Consider the following 17,443-nt stretch of genomic DNA (forward strand, 5'->3'; position numbering starts at 1 on the left):
AACAGCCGAAAGGATAGCCCAGGCACCTTCCCGCCCCGCGCGCCCTCGTGCCGACTGTGTCCTCGGCCACCGTCTGCGGGCGCCGTCCCCTCTGCGCCCCCGGGCCGCGAGGAGGCCGGCCCTGGCGACGGGGCCCACGTCCCGGCGGCGCCGAGGCCGGGACGCGCGAGGAGAGGGGCGGGGCGGGGCGGCGCGCGGGCCGGGCTGGGGGTGTCGGATGTCACCCCTGCGCACACCTCGGCCTGGGGGGGGCGGGGGGCGGGGAGCGAACCACTGAGACGCCGAGACCTCCGCCGTCCTAGAGTGGAGCAGGAAGTGTCCCAGGGGAGGGAGCAGGAGGGTCCGGCCTTTCCTTTCCTCCGCGTCCGGCGGGCTCCAGCGGCGGCCAAGCCTGCGCGGCCGGCTAGCGGGGACGCGTCCCGGCGGTGAGTGCGGCCGGGCCCCTACGGCCCGCGCGGCGCCCCCCCGCCGCCTCTCCCAGCCCCAAGCACCCCGGACTCGCGGCCCCGCGGCTCCGGACCGACCCCGCGCGCCCGTCGGCCTCGCTCGTCCCCCATCGCGGAGCCAGTCGGGGCTCTGCGGGCGGGGAGATAATGCGATTTCGGGGTCCTGCATTTCTTTCTATTCTTCCCTCCCAGGTGGAGTGGTGGATTTCTGGATGAGCTGGAGACGTGGCTTGGCTGGCCAGGGACGGAGTCGGGCCCAGCAGAGAGCCCGCCTCGGGAAGGACACCGGGAGGCGGGCTGGGAAGGATGAGGAACGGCTGTGGAGACTAACGCCGCGGCAGGAGCCATTTGAGTTAGACGCCGGGAAGGAGTTCTAGACGTTGTGAGGTGAGGAGCCGGGAGCTGGCTACTCCGGAGACGCGCGCGCGGGGTGTGCGTGCGCGCGCTGGGAGGGAAGCGGGAGAGGGAGAGCGAGGAAAAGCTCTCTCTTCCCCTGGCCTAAAATGCCCTCCCTTTCCTTCTGCTGATCCCGCGCTGTCCCTCCTCCATCAGCTGCTTTAAGCCCCGCCCTGCTCCACGGGAATCCCATGTTCGTTCATTCATCTGGCATCACTCCCGAGCCTCCTACCACTGGGTGACAAAGAGGAGCGCCACTGTCTGATGAGGGCTGGTTCCCAGCGCACACTGAGTGCTGAGGGTGGGGCCTGGGTACCCTAGGTTGGAGCCGACCTGGGAACCCAGAGGCCCTGCCCTTGTGTGGTGGCTGAGCTCAGGGACTTTAGGGGGCTGGTTCCAAATGCAGGAGCAGGCACTGAGGGAAGGTTGCCATGGGCAGGCTCTAAGGTGCCCAGCCAGACTTCTTGAGTCCTTTTCTGCTAGTCTGTTTTCCATTGGAAAGCAGAGCAGTCCAGACACTGGGTTTTTCTAACTGCTATTCCGTGGCTTTGTGGTCCTTCTGGTCTGGGTATGGAAGTCCAGTGACTACCCAGTGATCTCACGGCCTGAGAGAAGGGGAGGGACTTTCTCTGGGCCCCATAGTCTCTGAGTAGTGGCGTTTACTCCATTTTTTTATTATTTATTTTAGCGATAGAGGAAGGGAGAGCTAGAGAGAAATATTGATGAGAGAAAAACATCTATCTGATGCCTCCTGCACACCCCCTGCTGGGGATCCAGCCTGACCTGGGAATGAACCTCCTGGTTCATTGGTTGATGCTCAGCCATTGAGGACACCGGCCAGGCAGTACTGGTATTTATTACTTTTCTCCTGAAAACTGAGGTGTGGCTGTCACTTTTAACTGTCCCCCTTTTTTTGTTGTTTTTGACTGTCCCATTTTTTGTTGCTTTTTTAATCCTCATCTGAGGATATGTTTTTATTAATTGATTTGAGAAAGAGAGGAAGAAAGAAACATTGGTGTGAGAGAGAAACATGGATCAGTTGCCTCTCATACAAACCCCAACTGGGGATTGAACCTGCCACCCTTTGGTGTACGGGACAACGCTCCAACCTACACAGCTGCACTGGCCAGGGCTTGTCTGGGTATCTTCTCGGCAATGTGCTTCACCCTTGTCTCCCAATGCAGACTCTATGGGTCAGAGCTGGTTCTGGCTGTGTGGATCCAGCAGTCTAGATAAACCAGTAGTCTGCCCTGGCCATTAGCAGTGTGGGTTTCCCTTCCTCAACATGCCTTCATGGTTCTTATCTGGAACATCTGTCTTTGTCTTTCCAACTCATGTTGTAAAGGTCTCAAGGGCAGGAACGGTGACTTTGGCTCAGAAATCCCAAGATAGCAGCCTGCTTAGCTCGGCCCTCTTGGGTTTTCTCCAGGAGGATCTGGCCACTGAAGGTACCACAGAGTCTTAATTCCTTCTCTCTCCTGCATGTAGCCCTGTCATTGTCCTGGGATGCTCGGAATGTCTTTGTCACATTGAAAGGACACTGCTTTTCTCCCGGACTCCCTACCTTGTTTGTCAGGTTGACCAATTAGGGGGACCATGCAATGATGCTGTTGGGGGTGGCAGTTCCCTCTCTCCATTTGTATAAGGACCAGTCACACTGACACTTCTCACATGTCCCAGGGCTTCTCCCAAGGGCTGGTCCTTGGGCCTTGTCACTTTCCCCATCACCACCCTCCACACCTACTTATAAGAGACCAGAGTATTGAAGCCAGTGATTTCTGTTTGGAAATAGGGTCGTCTTCTGCTGCTGACCCCCATCAAATCCCATCATGCCCACAGCCCTGTGTCCCCGAGTCTTGGCTCCGAAGGAAAGTGAGGAGCCCAGGAAAATGAGGAGCCCACCGGGAGAGAGCCCTGGACCCCAGGGCGAGCCTCCCAGCCCCGAATCTTCCCGACGCCTCTTCCGCCGGTTCCGCTACCAGGAGGCGGCGGGCCCCCGTGAGGCTCTACAGCGCCTCTGGGACCTGTGCCGGGGCTGGCTGTGCCCCGAGCGGCACAGCAAGGAGCAGATCCTGGAGTTGCTGGTGCTGGAGCAATTCCTAGCCATCCTGCCTCGTGAGATCCAGGGCTGGGTGCGTGCCCAGGAGCCGGAGAGCGGAGAGCAGGCTGTGGCTGCTGTGGAGGCACTAGAAAGGGAGCCAGGGAGACCCTGGCAGTGGGTGAGTGGAGCAGCTGCTCTGGGCTGGCTGGAGGTTGGGAGGAGAAGAGGGTAAGAGCCTCCACACACACACACACACACACACACACACACACACACTTTCCCCGTCCCCTGGCAGAGATGAGGAATTCTCTCCAGAGCTCTTGCTTTGGTGAAGTACACATGAGTGTTGGTTTCTCAGTAGAGCAGATTATATCCCCTAAAGGCTCTAACTAGGAAGTTAAGTCCTTCCCCTTTACAGCCCTGTCCAAGGCCTGGGCTGAGCCTCCAGTGATCAGCTGTGGAGGTGATGGTCAGTAGGCCAAGGGAGGGAGTTTGCACAGCCTCTGGCCCTTGCTGGCGAGGGACCTCTCTGTGAGTCCTGAAAAGCTCTTTCTGGGATTGCAGCTCAAGCACTGTGAGGACCCCGTGGTGATTGACGATGGGGATGGCCCTCTGGACCAGGACCAGGAGCGGCTGCCAGCAGAGGCCCAGAGCCACCTTGCAAAGAGCCAGGAAGCCCAGCCAGTGGCCCTGCCCCAGGGCCCTGGGCTCCCAAGCAGACTGCCAGGCCAGCTCAGCGGGGACCCAGGTAGGGAGTCTGGGGCGGGGGGGCAGGCCGGCCTTTGTACCCCACCTTGTGCCTTAGAGGTGGCTCTTGACCTCAGTAGTTCTCTCTTATCCCCTGAGGAGCCATAAACAACTTTCAAGGTCTGAGTTCCTCCCTAGAGTGATTGAATCAGAATTTCCTGAGGGTGTCTGTTCTTTTCATGGTGCCCCATTCATTCAGAGGGACCTCTGTCTCCCAGTGCAGACTCTGTTGTAAGGGGCTGTCTTTGAAGCTGCACCATCTTCTCTCTGTGAGGGTGCATTTCTGGGCTTTGTCATTTTGTGGGGACAGCTGGGCACTATTGGCTGTCCCAGTAGGGCTGTGTCAGGAGCCGAGTGTGGCCATATCCACTTGTCTCCCTGAACCTCTCTTTCCCAGCAAAACAGCCCCTGATCTCAGGCTTGTTATGATGCTGCAAGGAAATACAGAAATAAATCGTAGAGGGAACAGGTTGATGTCTCAGGGTTTGGGGCTTGAATGTCACCTAGCCATGTCTAAATATCTGTACAAAATGTGCTGGTGGCTTCAGGCAGGTGGTTTTGGCACCAGGTATACTTGATGTTGAATCCTTTCGCTATAACCCAGGCCAGCTTCTAAACTCTGCAAGCCTCAGTTTACTGGTCCATCCAAAGGAGGTAATCATTATTCTTATTGAGTTTCTTGAGGATTAAAGGATTATATCCATAAAATGCTAAGCAGTCATGATTATCAGTTGAAGTAATGCTATGGGGAGATGTGCTGCCCTGTGGTTAAGTGACCTCTGTGGTTTGAGGGTTGTTTTGGGCAGACTTGCTACATTGTGCTGTAGATAACAGATGAAAGGAGGGAGGGTGCCAGAAGAGAGAGTATTCTTGAGATTCACAGTCGTCCTTAACATTGTCATAAGTTTTTCAGTTAAAAAAAGCATATTAAATTTCTTTATGGGTTAAACTATATTGACTTCTGTATAAATCAAACTCTTCAGCCTGCCCTTGGTTGAAAGTCCAGATAGTTTTTTAGGGATGTCTGAACAAAGTCCCACAGACAGGACAGCTTAAACAACAGACATTTACTTTCTTCCAGTTCTGGAGGCTGGAAGATCCAGACCAGGTGTCAGGAGGGCTGGTCCTTCTGAGACCTCTCTCCTTGGTGTGTGAATGGCCATCATCTACCTGTGTCCTCATGTGTTTGTCCCTTTATGTGTGTCTTAATCTCTTTTTAAAATAAAATTTACCATTTTAACTATTTAAAAAAATTTTTTAATTGATCTTAGTGAGAGGAAGGGTGAGGGGGAGAGAAACATCAATGTGAGAGAGAAACATTGATTGGTTGCCTTCTGCATGCCCTCTACTTGGGATTGAGCCTGCAACCCGGGCATGTGCCCTGACTAGGAATCAAACCCACCACCTTTTTTTTTTCTTCTTTAAATATTTTTTTATTGATTTCAGAGAGAGAGAGGGAGAGATAGAAACATCAATGATGAGAATCATTGATTGGCTGCCACGCCCCCTACTGGGGATCAAACCCACAACCCTAGCATGTGCCCTAACAGGGAATCGAACTATGATCTCCTGGTTCATGGGTTGATGCTCAACCACTGAACCACACCAGCCGTCAAACCTGCCACTTTTTGGTGTACCAGCCAGGGCTTAATCTCTTCTTAAAAGGACATCAGTCATACTGGGTTAGGGCCATCCTAAAAATTTTGTTAACTTAATTACCTCTTGAAAGATCCCCATCTCCAAATACAGTCACATTTTATGGTCTTAGGGGCTGGGACTTCAACATATGAATTTGGTGGGGACATAATTTAGTCTAACGACAAGCTGAAGGGAAGCAACCATTGGTCCAAATAAACACTGCATGTGCAGGCAGCTTGTGATATGCAGGTTGTGGGTAGCAAGAATGCCCTCAGAAGTAGCTGCCCCAGCCTAAGCTGGTGCTTCTTGAGGAAGTTCAGAGATAAGCCAGTTACCACTGATAGGATTCTGGTCCAAAGACTCAGCTCCTCCATTTACCCTGAGCAATAATGAGTGGACAGAGGAGCCATGATGAGTTTGTTACTAGGAAGACCTTAAAGACTTAAAGTGATTTGTTGTTGGGATGAGCCGCCAGTAAAAACCTTGTAGTTTCTAATCTTGAAAATCTTCCCAAAACGCTAAATCTGACTTAAAGGGTAAAGCTTTCACAATGATTTGTAAAAGTGTCTGTGTACTCATGTCCCATGGAAAAGGTAGGGAGAGGCTGTCATTCACCCCCCAGAAGGTGGCAGGTGTGAGAGAGCAGAATGAACTCGCCCCTCACATCCACACCCACCCTGCTTGAGCTTTCCCCAGCAGAGTGAGAAGGTTGCCTCCCTCAGGGACCCCCAGTGTCACTGCTGGCTAAGTTGTCTCTTGTTCTGCCTCCTGTTTGGACCCTTGTTCTAAATAGTTACACCTTTCCCGTCTGCATCTTGGTGAGAGATGCTGGCTTCTGTGTTAGCTTTGAGGCTGATTTAACATGTGACCAGGATCAACCTTCAAAAGACCAAGAAACGATAGTGCAGCTTTCCAAGTCTTATTCTGTGAAAGGAGCACCTTTTGAAACAACTTATTTTCACATGGCTGCACCCTGGGCAAGGTATGTGGCTCACTGCTTACAGAAGCCTGAGCAAGGTGTAGTTAGTTGCCCGTCAGGGAGAGAAGTCTGTTGGAATAGCAACCCCTTACTCCAGGCCTCAAGGTCAGGCTAAGGGAGGTGGTCCCAGTTCTATACTCTGCACTTTCTAGTGGACTTCAACAAGTGCTTCTTCTGGGAGGGTAAGAGGGGGAATAACAGGGACACAGTGTTCTGGAGTTTACAGTTTATAAACTTCCAGGTGTATACATTTCTATGACCCTGGAGCCCCATAGTAATTTTCATTGCTGGCAGCTCTTACTGATGTCTTGACTCAGAGCTCTAACCTCTATTTTCCCCATATTTCGGATCATGAAGTTGAAGCCTCTGCATCTTTGGGAAGTTACATTGCGACTTGGTGGCAGGGCCAACTCAAGCCCAGGCATTCCCTGTTAAAGTCTCCCTTGTTGTGTTTGAAAGCAAAGTTTGCCCAAAGTTTTTTATCTGCATTATCTTGTCCTCCCAGGTAAGAAAAGAGACCCAGGGTTATGAGACACCCTTTTCTCATCTCTTTCAGTTCCTCAGGACCCATCCCTCCTTCAGGAAGTGAGCATGAGGGATGGACAGCAGATGACCTCTCTCCAGCTGCCCCTGGTGAGTGACTTCTGTAAGAACCCTTGAAAACCCCACTTTGCCTCTCTGTCAGCTACAGGGAAGCTTTGCCAAGATCCTGGCCAGCTTTCTCTCTGCCACACAGGCTGTTCAACCCCCGTCTAGAAAAAATAAAAGGACAGGTGTGAGTTTATGTGACTCCTATCCCTCCTCCTGCCCCTTAGTCTGGGCTGCTCACCATGCTGGCTGTGCCATCACCTTTGGGAGCCTGTGTGGACAGTGGTGGTGGACAACAAACATCCTCCAGTCCCCATCTCTCTTCCTCTTGGCATCTTGGTGTCCCCTCCAGTGAAAAAGGGGAGGGGAAAACGTAGATTTCATTGGTACCATCACGTAGCCATGCAGAGGGCTGTTAGGGGGTTTCCACGTAAGCCTTACTTTCTCAGGTGGTGGGAGCTGTTTTTGGTTTAGCAGGTGTCTTCACTCACCTCTTTCCATCCCAGTTTCTGCCTGGGGCTGTGGTTTCTGACCACACCCCCTTAGTTTTCCTACTGAACACTCTCCTTTCGTTGGCATGAAATTCAGTTATTACAAGAATGTTGGTGCTGTAAAGGGGTGGACCCTGTTGTTACTGGTTCTCAGCAGATGGAAGACTATCTGAAGGACAGCAATTTGTTCTCTGCACAGTGCATTTAGCAGGACTTTAAACTTGAGAGGGGGTTCAGCTCAGGACGAGAGGGAATTTGCTGGGCACATAAAGTGGGGGATTGTCCATTCTCTTGGAGCTGTACCCCTGGAACACAGCATGTGCTGATACTTTTGACCAGTACAACTTGCGAAGTGATGCTATGAATTTAGTATCTATTGAGTTTCAGTTGTTCACCTTTGAATTTATCCAGGGCCCTGTAGATGCCACAGTGAGCAGAAGAGACAGATTTTGATAAATCAGTGCTCTTTATCACTCCATTGAAGATTGTTTCTGCCCAATGCACTAAGTCACCATCCTGAAAGTCTTATTTTTTAGGGCTTTTTCTTTTGAATTTTTAATTGTAAAATACAAATAACAAAATTTACAATTCTAACCATTTTTAATGTACAGTGGTGTTTTTAAATGTTCAGTAATCTTAAGTATATCCCATTGTTGTGCAACCAATCTCCAGAATTTTCTCATCTTTCCAAACTGAAACTCCTTACCATTAGTAATAATTCCTCATTCCCCCATACTGCTGGCCCTGGGACCCACCATCTCACTCACTGTAGAGAGCACATACATGGAACCATACAGCATTTGTCCTTTTGAGTCTGGTTTACTTCCCTCAGTGTAATGTCCTAAGGCTCGTCCGTGATGTAGCATGTGTCAGAATTCTCTCCTCCGTGAAGGCTGAATGATATTTTGTGGTGTGTATGTAATCCATTGTGCTTATCCATTCATTCTTTCTAAAATAAAATATTTTTACTGATTTTTAGAGAGAAAGGAAGGAAGAGAGAGAAACATTGATGTGAGAGGGTAACATTGATTCGCTGCCCCTTGCAGGCTCCCCACTGGGAATTGACCTCACAACCCTGGCATTCCTGACTAGGAATCTAACCAGCAACCTTTTGGTGTATGGGACGATGCCCAACCAACTGGGCCACACCGGCAAGGTCATTTCATTCTTTGATGGACACTTAGGTTGCTTCCACCTTCTGGCCACTGTGAATAATGTTGCTATGAATATAGGTGTATTTATTTATTTATTTTTTTAGGTAATCATAGATTCACCTCAGATGTAAGAAATAACAAATACAATACAATGTCATAAGCAGCATACTGACAATAATACACACAGGATACAGAACATTTGCTTTCAGAAGCATCCTTCCTATTGCCTTTTTCGGTCATACCCACTGCTCTCACTCTAGCCTCTCATTGGTCTCTGATAACCATCTGATAGTGTTGTTTAAGAACATTAAGTAGGTGGGTTCATACAGCATTAGTATGTCACATTTGGGTATGGACTTCTTAAAAAATTTATTGTGGTGACACTGGTTAACAATTATCCAGGTTTCAGGTGCACAGCTCTACAACACATCATCTGTACACTGTTATTGTGTGTTCATCACCCCAAGTCAAGTCTCCATTTATCCCTCCTAAAACCTACTCCCTTTCCTCTAGTCCCCGTCCCCTCTTCAGTATACACTATTGTCGCTGTCCATAAGTTTCTTCGTTTGTCTCCTTTTTCTTTTTAAATATATTTTATTGATTTTTTACAGAGAGGAAGGGAGAGGGATACAGAGTTAGAAACATCAATGAGAGAGAAACATCGATTAGCTGCTTCCTGCACACCTCCTATTGGGGATATGCCCGCAACAAAGGTACCTGCCCTTGATCGGAATCGAACCTGGGTCCCTTCAGTCCACAGACCGAGACTCTATCCACTGAGTCAAACCAATTAGGGCCTCTGTTTTTTTTGTGTTTTTTTCTGCTCAATCCCTCCACCTAATATTCAGACACCCACCCCAAACACTGCCCCCTGCTGTCAGTCGGCTCTCTATCTGTAAGTCTGTCTCTGTTTTGCTTGTTAGTTCATTTTGTTCATTAGATTCCACATATGAGTGAAATCATATGGTACTTGTCTTTCTCTCATTGGCATATTTCACTTAGCATAATGTTCTTCAGGCCCATCTATGCTGTCGCAAAGGGTAAGATTTCCCTTTTTGTTTTGTTTTGTTTTGTTTACAGCCAAGTAGTATTCTATCGTGTAAATGTACCACAGCTCTTTTTATCCACCCATCTACTGATGGATAGTTGGGCTGCTTTAAATCTTGGCTATTGTAAATAACACTGCAATGAACATAGGGGTACAAATATTCTTTCGAATTAGTGCAGTGGTTCTCAACCTTCTGGCCCTTTAAATACAATTCCTCATGTTGTGACCCAACCATAAAATTATTTTCGTTGTTACTTCATAACTGTAATGTTGCTACTGTTATGAATCATAATGTAAATATCTGATATGCAGGATGGTCTTAGGCGACCCCTGTGAAAGGGTTGTTTGACCACCAAATGGGTCATAACCCACAGGTTGAGAACCACTGAATTAGTGTGCCGTGTTTTTTCTAATAAATTCCCAGAAATAGTGGAATCACTGGGTCATAGGCAGTTCCATTTTTAATTTTTGAGGTAGCTCCATAATGTTTTCCATAGTGGCTGCACCAGTCTGCATTCCTACCAACAGTGCACATCCTCGCCAACACTTGTTGATTTATTTATGCTAGCTGTTCAGACAGGCATGATATGATATCTCATTGTGGTTTTAATTTGCATTTCTCTGATGATGACTGACATTGAACATCTTTTCTTATGTATATTGGCCATCTGTGTGTCCTCTTTGGAAAAGTGTCTGTTCAGGTCTTTTGCCCATTTTTTAATTGAATTGTTTGGTTTTCTGGTGTTCAGTTTTATAAGTTCTTTATACATTTGGGATATAAACCCCTTAGCAGATGTATTGGTGAATATTTTTTACCATTCAGTGGGTTGTCTTTTCATTTTGTTGATGGTTGCCTTTGCTGTGCAAAAAATTTTTGGTTTGATATAGTCCCATTTGTTTACTTCTCTTTTGTTTTTGTTTCCCGAGGAGACATATCAGAGAAAATATTGTTGTGAGAAATGTCCGAGATTTTACTACCTATGTTTTCTTGTAGGATTATTATGGTTTCAAGTTTAACATTTAAGTCTTTGATCCATTTTGAGTTTATCCTTGTGTGTGGTGTAAGAAGTTGTTTTGGTTTTATTTTTTTGCACATAACTGTGTCCAGTATTTCCAACACCATTTATTGAATAGACTATCTTTAGTCCATTGTATGTTTTTGCCTCCTTTGTCAAACATTTTAAAAAAATATATTTTTATTGACTTCAGAGAGGAAGCAGGGGGTCGAGGGGGCGGGGAGAGAGAGAGAAACATCAATGATGAAAGAGAATCATTGATCAGCTGCCTCCTACACACCCCTCACTGGGGATCGACCCACAGCCCAGTCGATGCTCAACCACTGAACCACGCCAGCTGGGCTCCTTTGTCAAATATTAATTGACCCAAAGGTGTGGGTTTATTTTGGGGATCTCTATTCTATTCCATTGATTTATATGTCTATTTTTGTGCCATTACCATGCTGTTTTGATTACTATGGCCTTGTAATATAGTTTGATATCAGGTAGTGTGATTCCTCCAGCTTTGTTCTTTTTTTCTCAAGATTGCTATTGCTATTTGGGGTCTTTTGTGGTTCCATATAAATTTTTGGAATATTCTAGTACTGTAAAATGCGCCATTGATATATTGGTAAGAATTACATTGAATCTATAGGTTGCTTTGGGTAGTATGGACATTTTAATTATATGTTACTTCTTCCTATCCATGAACATGGTATGGTATATGCTTCTACTTATTTGTATCTTCAGTTTCTTTCTTCAGTGTCTTATATCTTCCGAGTACAGGTCTTTTACTTCTTTGGTTAATATTATTTCTGGGTATTTAAATTTTTTTTTAAGTGGTTGTGAGTGATATTTTTTTCTTAGTTGTCCTTTCTGATAGTTTATTATTCTTTTTTTTTCTGTTCATTAGATTATTTATTCCCTTGATTTTTAGATTCACTTGTTGATAGATGTGTATTTGTTGTTCATAATTTGTATCTTTACCTTTTTCTTCTTCCTCTTCTTAAAGGATACCTTTCAGCATTTCATATAATCCTGGTTTGGTGGTGATGAACTCCTTTAGCTTTTTCTTATCTGTGAAGCTCTTTATCTGACCTTCAATTCTGAATGATAGCTTTGCTGGGTAAAGTAATCTTGGTTGTAGGTTCTTGCTATTCATCACTTTGAATATTTCTTGCCACTCCCGTCTGGCCTGCATAGTTTCTGTTGAGAAATCAGCTGACAGTCATATGGGTACTCCCTTGTAGGTAACTGGCTGTTTTTCTCTTGCTGCTTTTAAGATTCTCTCTTTGTCTTTTGCTCTTGGCATTTTAATCATGATGTGTCTTGGCATGGTCCTCTTTGGATTCCTTTTGCTTGGGGTTGTCTGTGCTTCCTGGACTTGTAAGTCTACTTCTTTCACCAGGTAGGGGAAGTTTTCTGTCATTATTTCTTCAAATAGCTTTTCAATATCTTGGTCTCTCTCTTCTTCTGGCACCCGCATAATTCGGATGTTGGTAAGCTTGAAGTTGTCCCAGAGGCTCCTTACACTATCTTCATATTTTTGGATTCTTTTTTCTTTTTGTTTTTCCGGTTGGGTGTTTTTTGCTTCTTCGTATTTCAAATCTTTGACTTGATTCTTGCAATCCTCTAGTCTGCTGTTGGAACTCTGTATAATATTCTTTATTTCAGTCAGTGTATGCTTAATTTCTAGTTGGTCCTTTTTCATAACCTCGAGGGTCTCACTAGATTTCTTGAGGGTCTCACTAAATTTATCGGCGGTTTCTAGAAAATTTTGAAAGACCTTATAAGTGTGGTTTTGAACTCTATATCCAGTAGTTTGCTTTCCTCTATTTCTGTCATTTGTGACCTGTTTCTTTGTCTCTGTGTTTTTTATGCTTCCCTGTGTTGATAGAGTGCTAGGTGTCCTATAGGTCCCAGTGGGTCAGCCTCCCCAATTACCGGAGGTGGACACTCTTGGTGCACCCCCTTGTGGGCTTTGTGCACAGTCTTGTTACAGTTAAGCCTTGATTGTTGTAGGTATCACTGGGAGGAATTGACCTCCAGGCCAATTGGCTGTGAGAATCAGCTATGTCTACAGTGGGAGAACTTCTGTGCTGGAGACACCCTTATGACTTGCTTCAGTGGGGCTTTGGTGCTCACTGAGTCTGCCCCCTGAGTGTGTCCCTTATGGATCTGAGGAGTTGTAATCTGGATGGTTTCACTCTGACCACTGGGTACACTGGCTCTTGGATCTCTAAGGAGGTGCTAATTTATCCTCTGCCTGAGGCTACCCAGCAGGAGCTATGGAGAGATCTGCAGGTTCCTCTTCTTTGTTTGGGGTTTGGAGGTGCCCAGATGATGCCCAGCTGTGAAGCAATGCAAGCTGCTGTGGGGCCTTGGGCCTTCTTTTGGATGTTCTGGGTCTCTCTGACCCAGCTGCAGTTTGTTAGGTAATTTTAGATTGCAAAGGGCCAGGGCATTCATATGCAAAAGCCTCTGTCACAGCTTGGGTGGGGCGGGGTCTCAGGGAATCAACAAGGCAGAGCAAACAGCCATGGCTGATCCTCAGCCCAGCCCTAAGAGGCCCCGGGTCTCAGTGTCCCACCGTAATCGCTGCAAGCACCTCTAAGAGAAAGCCGCCCTAGAGTTCCGACTGATGCCAGACTGTCCAGTTTCTCCCCGTATGTCCCCAGAGACTCACCCAGAACTGGAGTTCAGAGCAGTTGGGAGCTTGTGTCTCCCTCCCGATTGAAAAAAACAACCACCGCGTCCTCGGTTGCCCGCCCTTTCCACGTGTGCCTCTGTACCTCTGCACTTTACTTCCGCACCTCCTCTGAGTCTCAGTGTGCTTTTCTCTTTCCTTCTAGTTGTAGAATTTCCACTCAGCCAGCCTTCCTGTGGTTCTGGATGATGTCCGTTTTGTCTTTTAGTTGTATTTTTGAAGTGGTTGTGCGAGGCAGCAATTTCCGATGTTTACCTATGCCGCCATCTTGGTTTTCCTCCTCGTGATAGTTTATTATTGGTGTATAAATGCAACTGAGGAATTTGCACATGGCTCACCAATTCTGCAAGTTTTGTATTGCAATCCTTTCTTTTTCCTAATAAATACTTTTTGGTGATGGGGGGAAAAAAAGCAACTGATTTCTAGATATTAATTTTGTATCCTGCTACTTTACTGAATTCATTGATCAGTTCTGGTAGTTTTTTGGTGGAATCTTTAGGGTTCTCTCTATTCAGTATCATGTCATCCACAAATAATGACAATATCACTTCTCCCTTTCTAATTTGAATGCCTTTTATTTCTTCTTGTCTGATTGATATAGTTAGGATTTCCAGTACCATGTTGAATAAGAGTGGTAAAAGTGGACATCCATGTCTTGTTCCCTATGATAAGGGAAATGCTTATAGTTTTTGCCATTGAGTATGATTTTGGCTGTGGGTCTATCATAAATGGCCTTTATTACATTGAGGTATGTTCCCTGTATTTCCACTTTGCAGGGAGTTTTTACATAAGTGGGTGCTCTATTTTATCAAATGCTTTTTCCTGCATTTTTCTTTTTTGGTTTTTTTTTCTGCATCAATTTTAAAAAATATATATTTTTAATAATTTCAGAGAGAGAGAGAGAAATAGAAACATCAGTGATGAGAGAGAATCATTGATCGGCTGCCTCCTGAATGCCCCACACTGGGGATCAAGCCAGCAACCCAGGCATATGCTCTGACCGGAAATTGAACCTTGACCTCCTGGTTTATAGGTTGACACTCAACCTCTGAGCTATGCTGGCCAGGCCTTTTTCTGTGTCTATTGATATAATCATGTGGCTTTTATCTGTCATTTTGTTTATGTGGTGTATAATGTTTATTGATTTCCAGATATGGTACCAATCTTGCAGGGTATGGTTTTCAATCAGCATAATTTTGTGGAGCTTCAACAAGTGTTTTCCTGTGTCAGTAGTCCGTTCTGTTTTTATACTAAGGAAAGACCCCATTGTATGGATGTATCACAGTTTGTTGAACTATTCACCTGCTGAAGGAGATCTGGGTGGTTTCCAGTTTAGAGCATTTTGCATAACGTTGCTGTAAACATTTTTGTACAGTTTTGTGTGAACGTCAGTCTTCATTTCTCTGGGGACACATGCCCAGGTATCCATTGTTGGGTTGTCTGGTACCTTTTTCCAAAGTGACTGTACCATTTTACATTTCCACTATATTCCCCACATCCTTGCCAACATTTGATGATGTCACTGTTTTTTATTTAATTTAATTAATTAATTTATTTCCTTATTGCCATTTTCAGGGACCTTAATGACTTCAGTGTCTTTAAGGCTCGTAATATGACTTTATTATTGCCAGCTTTATCTAAATTTCTGCAGAAACACATTCAGGTAAGCAGACTTACTGGCTGGCTTTCACCATTTGTTATTTTAGCCATTCTGATAGATGCATACTGATATCTCCTGTGGACTTAAATTTGAATTCTCTAATGGCTAATGAAGTTAGATGTCTTTTCATGTGCTCATCTGCAATCTATATACTCTCCATGAAAGGTCTCTTTATGACTTTTGTCCATTTTATTTTTTTTGGTTTATCTCTTATTGTTGAAAGTATTAGATGTCTCCCCTTTTTTCCCCGTTAACTCTCTCCACCCCACACCCACCCCTCCCAGGCCTTCACCAAACTATTGCCCATGTTCTAATTGTCCATTTTGGTTTTTTTACTGTTGAGTTTTGAGAACTCTATATATAGTCTACATACTTGTCCTTTGTTGGATGTATGTTTTATAAATATTTCTTCTCATCCCATCCATTTCACAGGGTCTTCAGCAGGGCAAAAGTTTTAAATTTGGGTTAAGTTAATCAATTTTTCCTTTTAAGGATCATGCTTTTGGTATAAAGTCTAAGGATTCTTTGCCTCGTTTTAGATCCCAAAGATTTTCTATGTTTTTTCCTTTAGTTATCCACTTTACATTTTGGTCCAAAATACATTTAAGTCTACAATCTGTGGTCCATTTGCATTTAAGTCTATATCTCTAATTTTTGTATAAGGTGGAGAATTAGGTCACAGTTTGTTTTTTTGTTTTGTTTTATTTTTGCTAGTGGATGTCCAGTTGCTTCGGCCCTCTTGGCAGAAAAGTTTGTTTCCACTGAATTGCTTTTATTCTCTTGTCAAAAATCAGTGGAGCATATTTGTGTGGGTTATTGTTGGGTTCTCCGTTTTGGTCCATTGATGTATTTGTCTTTCCACTAATAGTACATAGTTTATATGTGGACTGGCTCCTCTTATTTTATTCTTCTTTTTTGAAATTATGTATTTTCATTTCTTTGCTTTTCTCTGTGCATTTTAGAATAATCTTGCCCATATCTGCAAAAAATCCCACTGAGATTTTGATAAAAAAATTTTGTTAAACGTGTTTGTCAATTTAGGGAGCATTGACATTTTTACTATCTGGGTCTTGTGATCTGTGAATGTGATATGCCTTTCCATTCTCTTTGATTTCTTTCATCACTGGTTGGTGGTTCTCAATGCACAAGTTCTATACATGTTTATTATACATAAGTACCTCATTTTTTAAGCAATTGCAAATGGAATTATATTTTTAATTTTGATGACAATATAATCATTTCTAGTATAAGAAACACAACAGATATTTGTATGTTTATTTTTTATTCTGTGACCTTGCCGAATTCATATACTGTATCAGTTTTAAGGAGGGTTGTTTTTTTTTTTTTTTATGTGTATTTGTTTGTTTTTAAATAGAGTCCTGGATTTTCTTTGTAGACAACCATGTTATCTGCAAATAAGGACAGCTTTATTTCTTTCCAGCTTTTATGCCTTTTTTTTTCTTGCCTCATTCCATTGGCTAGAACCTCCAGCAGAATGTTGAATAGCAGTGGTGAGAGAGGATTTCCTTGCCTTGTAGCTAGTCTTAGGGGGAAAGTGTCATCTCACCATTAAATATGCTGTTAGCTATAAGTTTTTGTAATTCTCTTTATCAAGATGAAGCACCTCAATTTTTTCCCCCTGAGATTTCTTATTGTGAATGGGTGTTGGATTTAATCAAAGTCTTTTCTGCTTCAGTTGATAATGAACATGTGAATTTTCTTTAGGCTGTTAATGTGCTGGATTGTGTTGACTGACTTTTAATTATTGAACCAGCCTTGCATTCCCTTAATGTCATGGTATAAAATCTCTTTATATATTGCTGAGTTTTGTTTGCTATTATTTTATATCTGTTCAGGAGTGAAATTGGTCTGTGTTTATTTTATTGTCTTTGTCTAGCTTTGGTTTTAGGGTAATACTAGCTTCATAAGATGAATTTGGAAATGTCCCCTCCTCTTATTATAAGAGATTGTGCAAAATTGGTGTTAATTTTTGAACACTTGTTAGAATTCTCTAGTGAAATCTATGACCTGGGAGACTTAGAAGGGCTGTAGCAGAAGTGGTATTCTTTTTTTTTTTTAAAGCTTATTTTTTTTTCTTGTTTTTACTGATTTGAGAGAGGGAGAGATAGAAAAGAAACATCAATGATGAGAGAGAATCATTGATTGGCTGTCTCCTGCATACCCTACCTTGGGGATCAAGCCCACAACCCGAGCATGTGCCCTGACCGCATGTGCCCTGACTGGGAATCGAACTGTGACCTCCTGGTTCATAGGTTGATGCTCAACCACTGAGCCACACTGGCTGGGCTCTAAGTTATATTTTAATTATAGGTTCAACATCCTTAATGGGGGCTGTTCATACTATCTACTTCATAGTAGATGAGCTGTAGTGGTTTGTGTTTTTCAAAGGATTGGTTGTTTTCATCTTAAATTGTCAAATTTATGCGTGTGGAGTTATTTGTGGTATTCCATCATCATTGTTTCATTGATTTTTTTTTCCTACTGTTTTTGTGTTTTCAATTTTATTGAGCTTTTGTCTCATCTATTATTTCT

General features: G+C 44.6%; 1 protein-coding gene and 1 non-coding gene across 13 annotated transcripts in view; one reads left to right on the forward strand and one right to left on the reverse strand.

The window, feature by feature from the left end:
* The first annotated feature begins 288 nt into the window (after positions 1-288).
* The window catches only part of ZNF496 (zinc finger protein 496), a 70,646-nt gene continuing 53,491 nt past the window's right edge, over positions 289-17,443 (forward strand). For 8 of the 12 annotated variants that reach the window (XR_004968289.1, XR_004968288.1, XR_004968292.1 and 5 more), the window contains exons 1-6: positions 289-425; positions 639-833; positions 2,188-2,290; positions 2,635-3,061; positions 3,448-3,631; positions 6,804-6,880. Coding sequence is in view for 8 of the 12 variants with exons in the window: in XM_036313791.1 (XP_036169684.1) it covers positions 2,672-3,061; positions 3,448-3,631; positions 6,804-6,880 (651 nt within the window). In the remaining 4 variants the exon portion in view is untranslated. Of the gene's footprint in view, positions 426-638; positions 834-1,308; positions 1,693-2,187; positions 2,291-2,634; positions 3,062-3,447; positions 3,632-6,803; positions 6,881-17,443 lie in introns of those variants that run through there. The other 4 variants (XM_036313788.1, XM_036313786.1, XM_036313789.1 and 1 more) reach the window with 4 other exon arrangements.
* Positions 14,788-14,917, reverse strand: LOC118659496. Its single transcript, XR_004968606.1, has one exon. It is a non-coding gene; the product is annotated as a small nucleolar RNA SNORA33 (small nucleolar RNA).

Source organism: Myotis myotis, unplaced genomic scaffold (assembly GCF_014108235.1).
Source record: "Myotis myotis isolate mMyoMyo1 unplaced genomic scaffold, mMyoMyo1.p scaffold_m19_p_6, whole genome shotgun sequence".
In the NCBI taxonomy this organism is placed as follows: Eukaryota; Metazoa; Chordata; class Mammalia; order Chiroptera; family Vespertilionidae; genus Myotis; species Myotis myotis.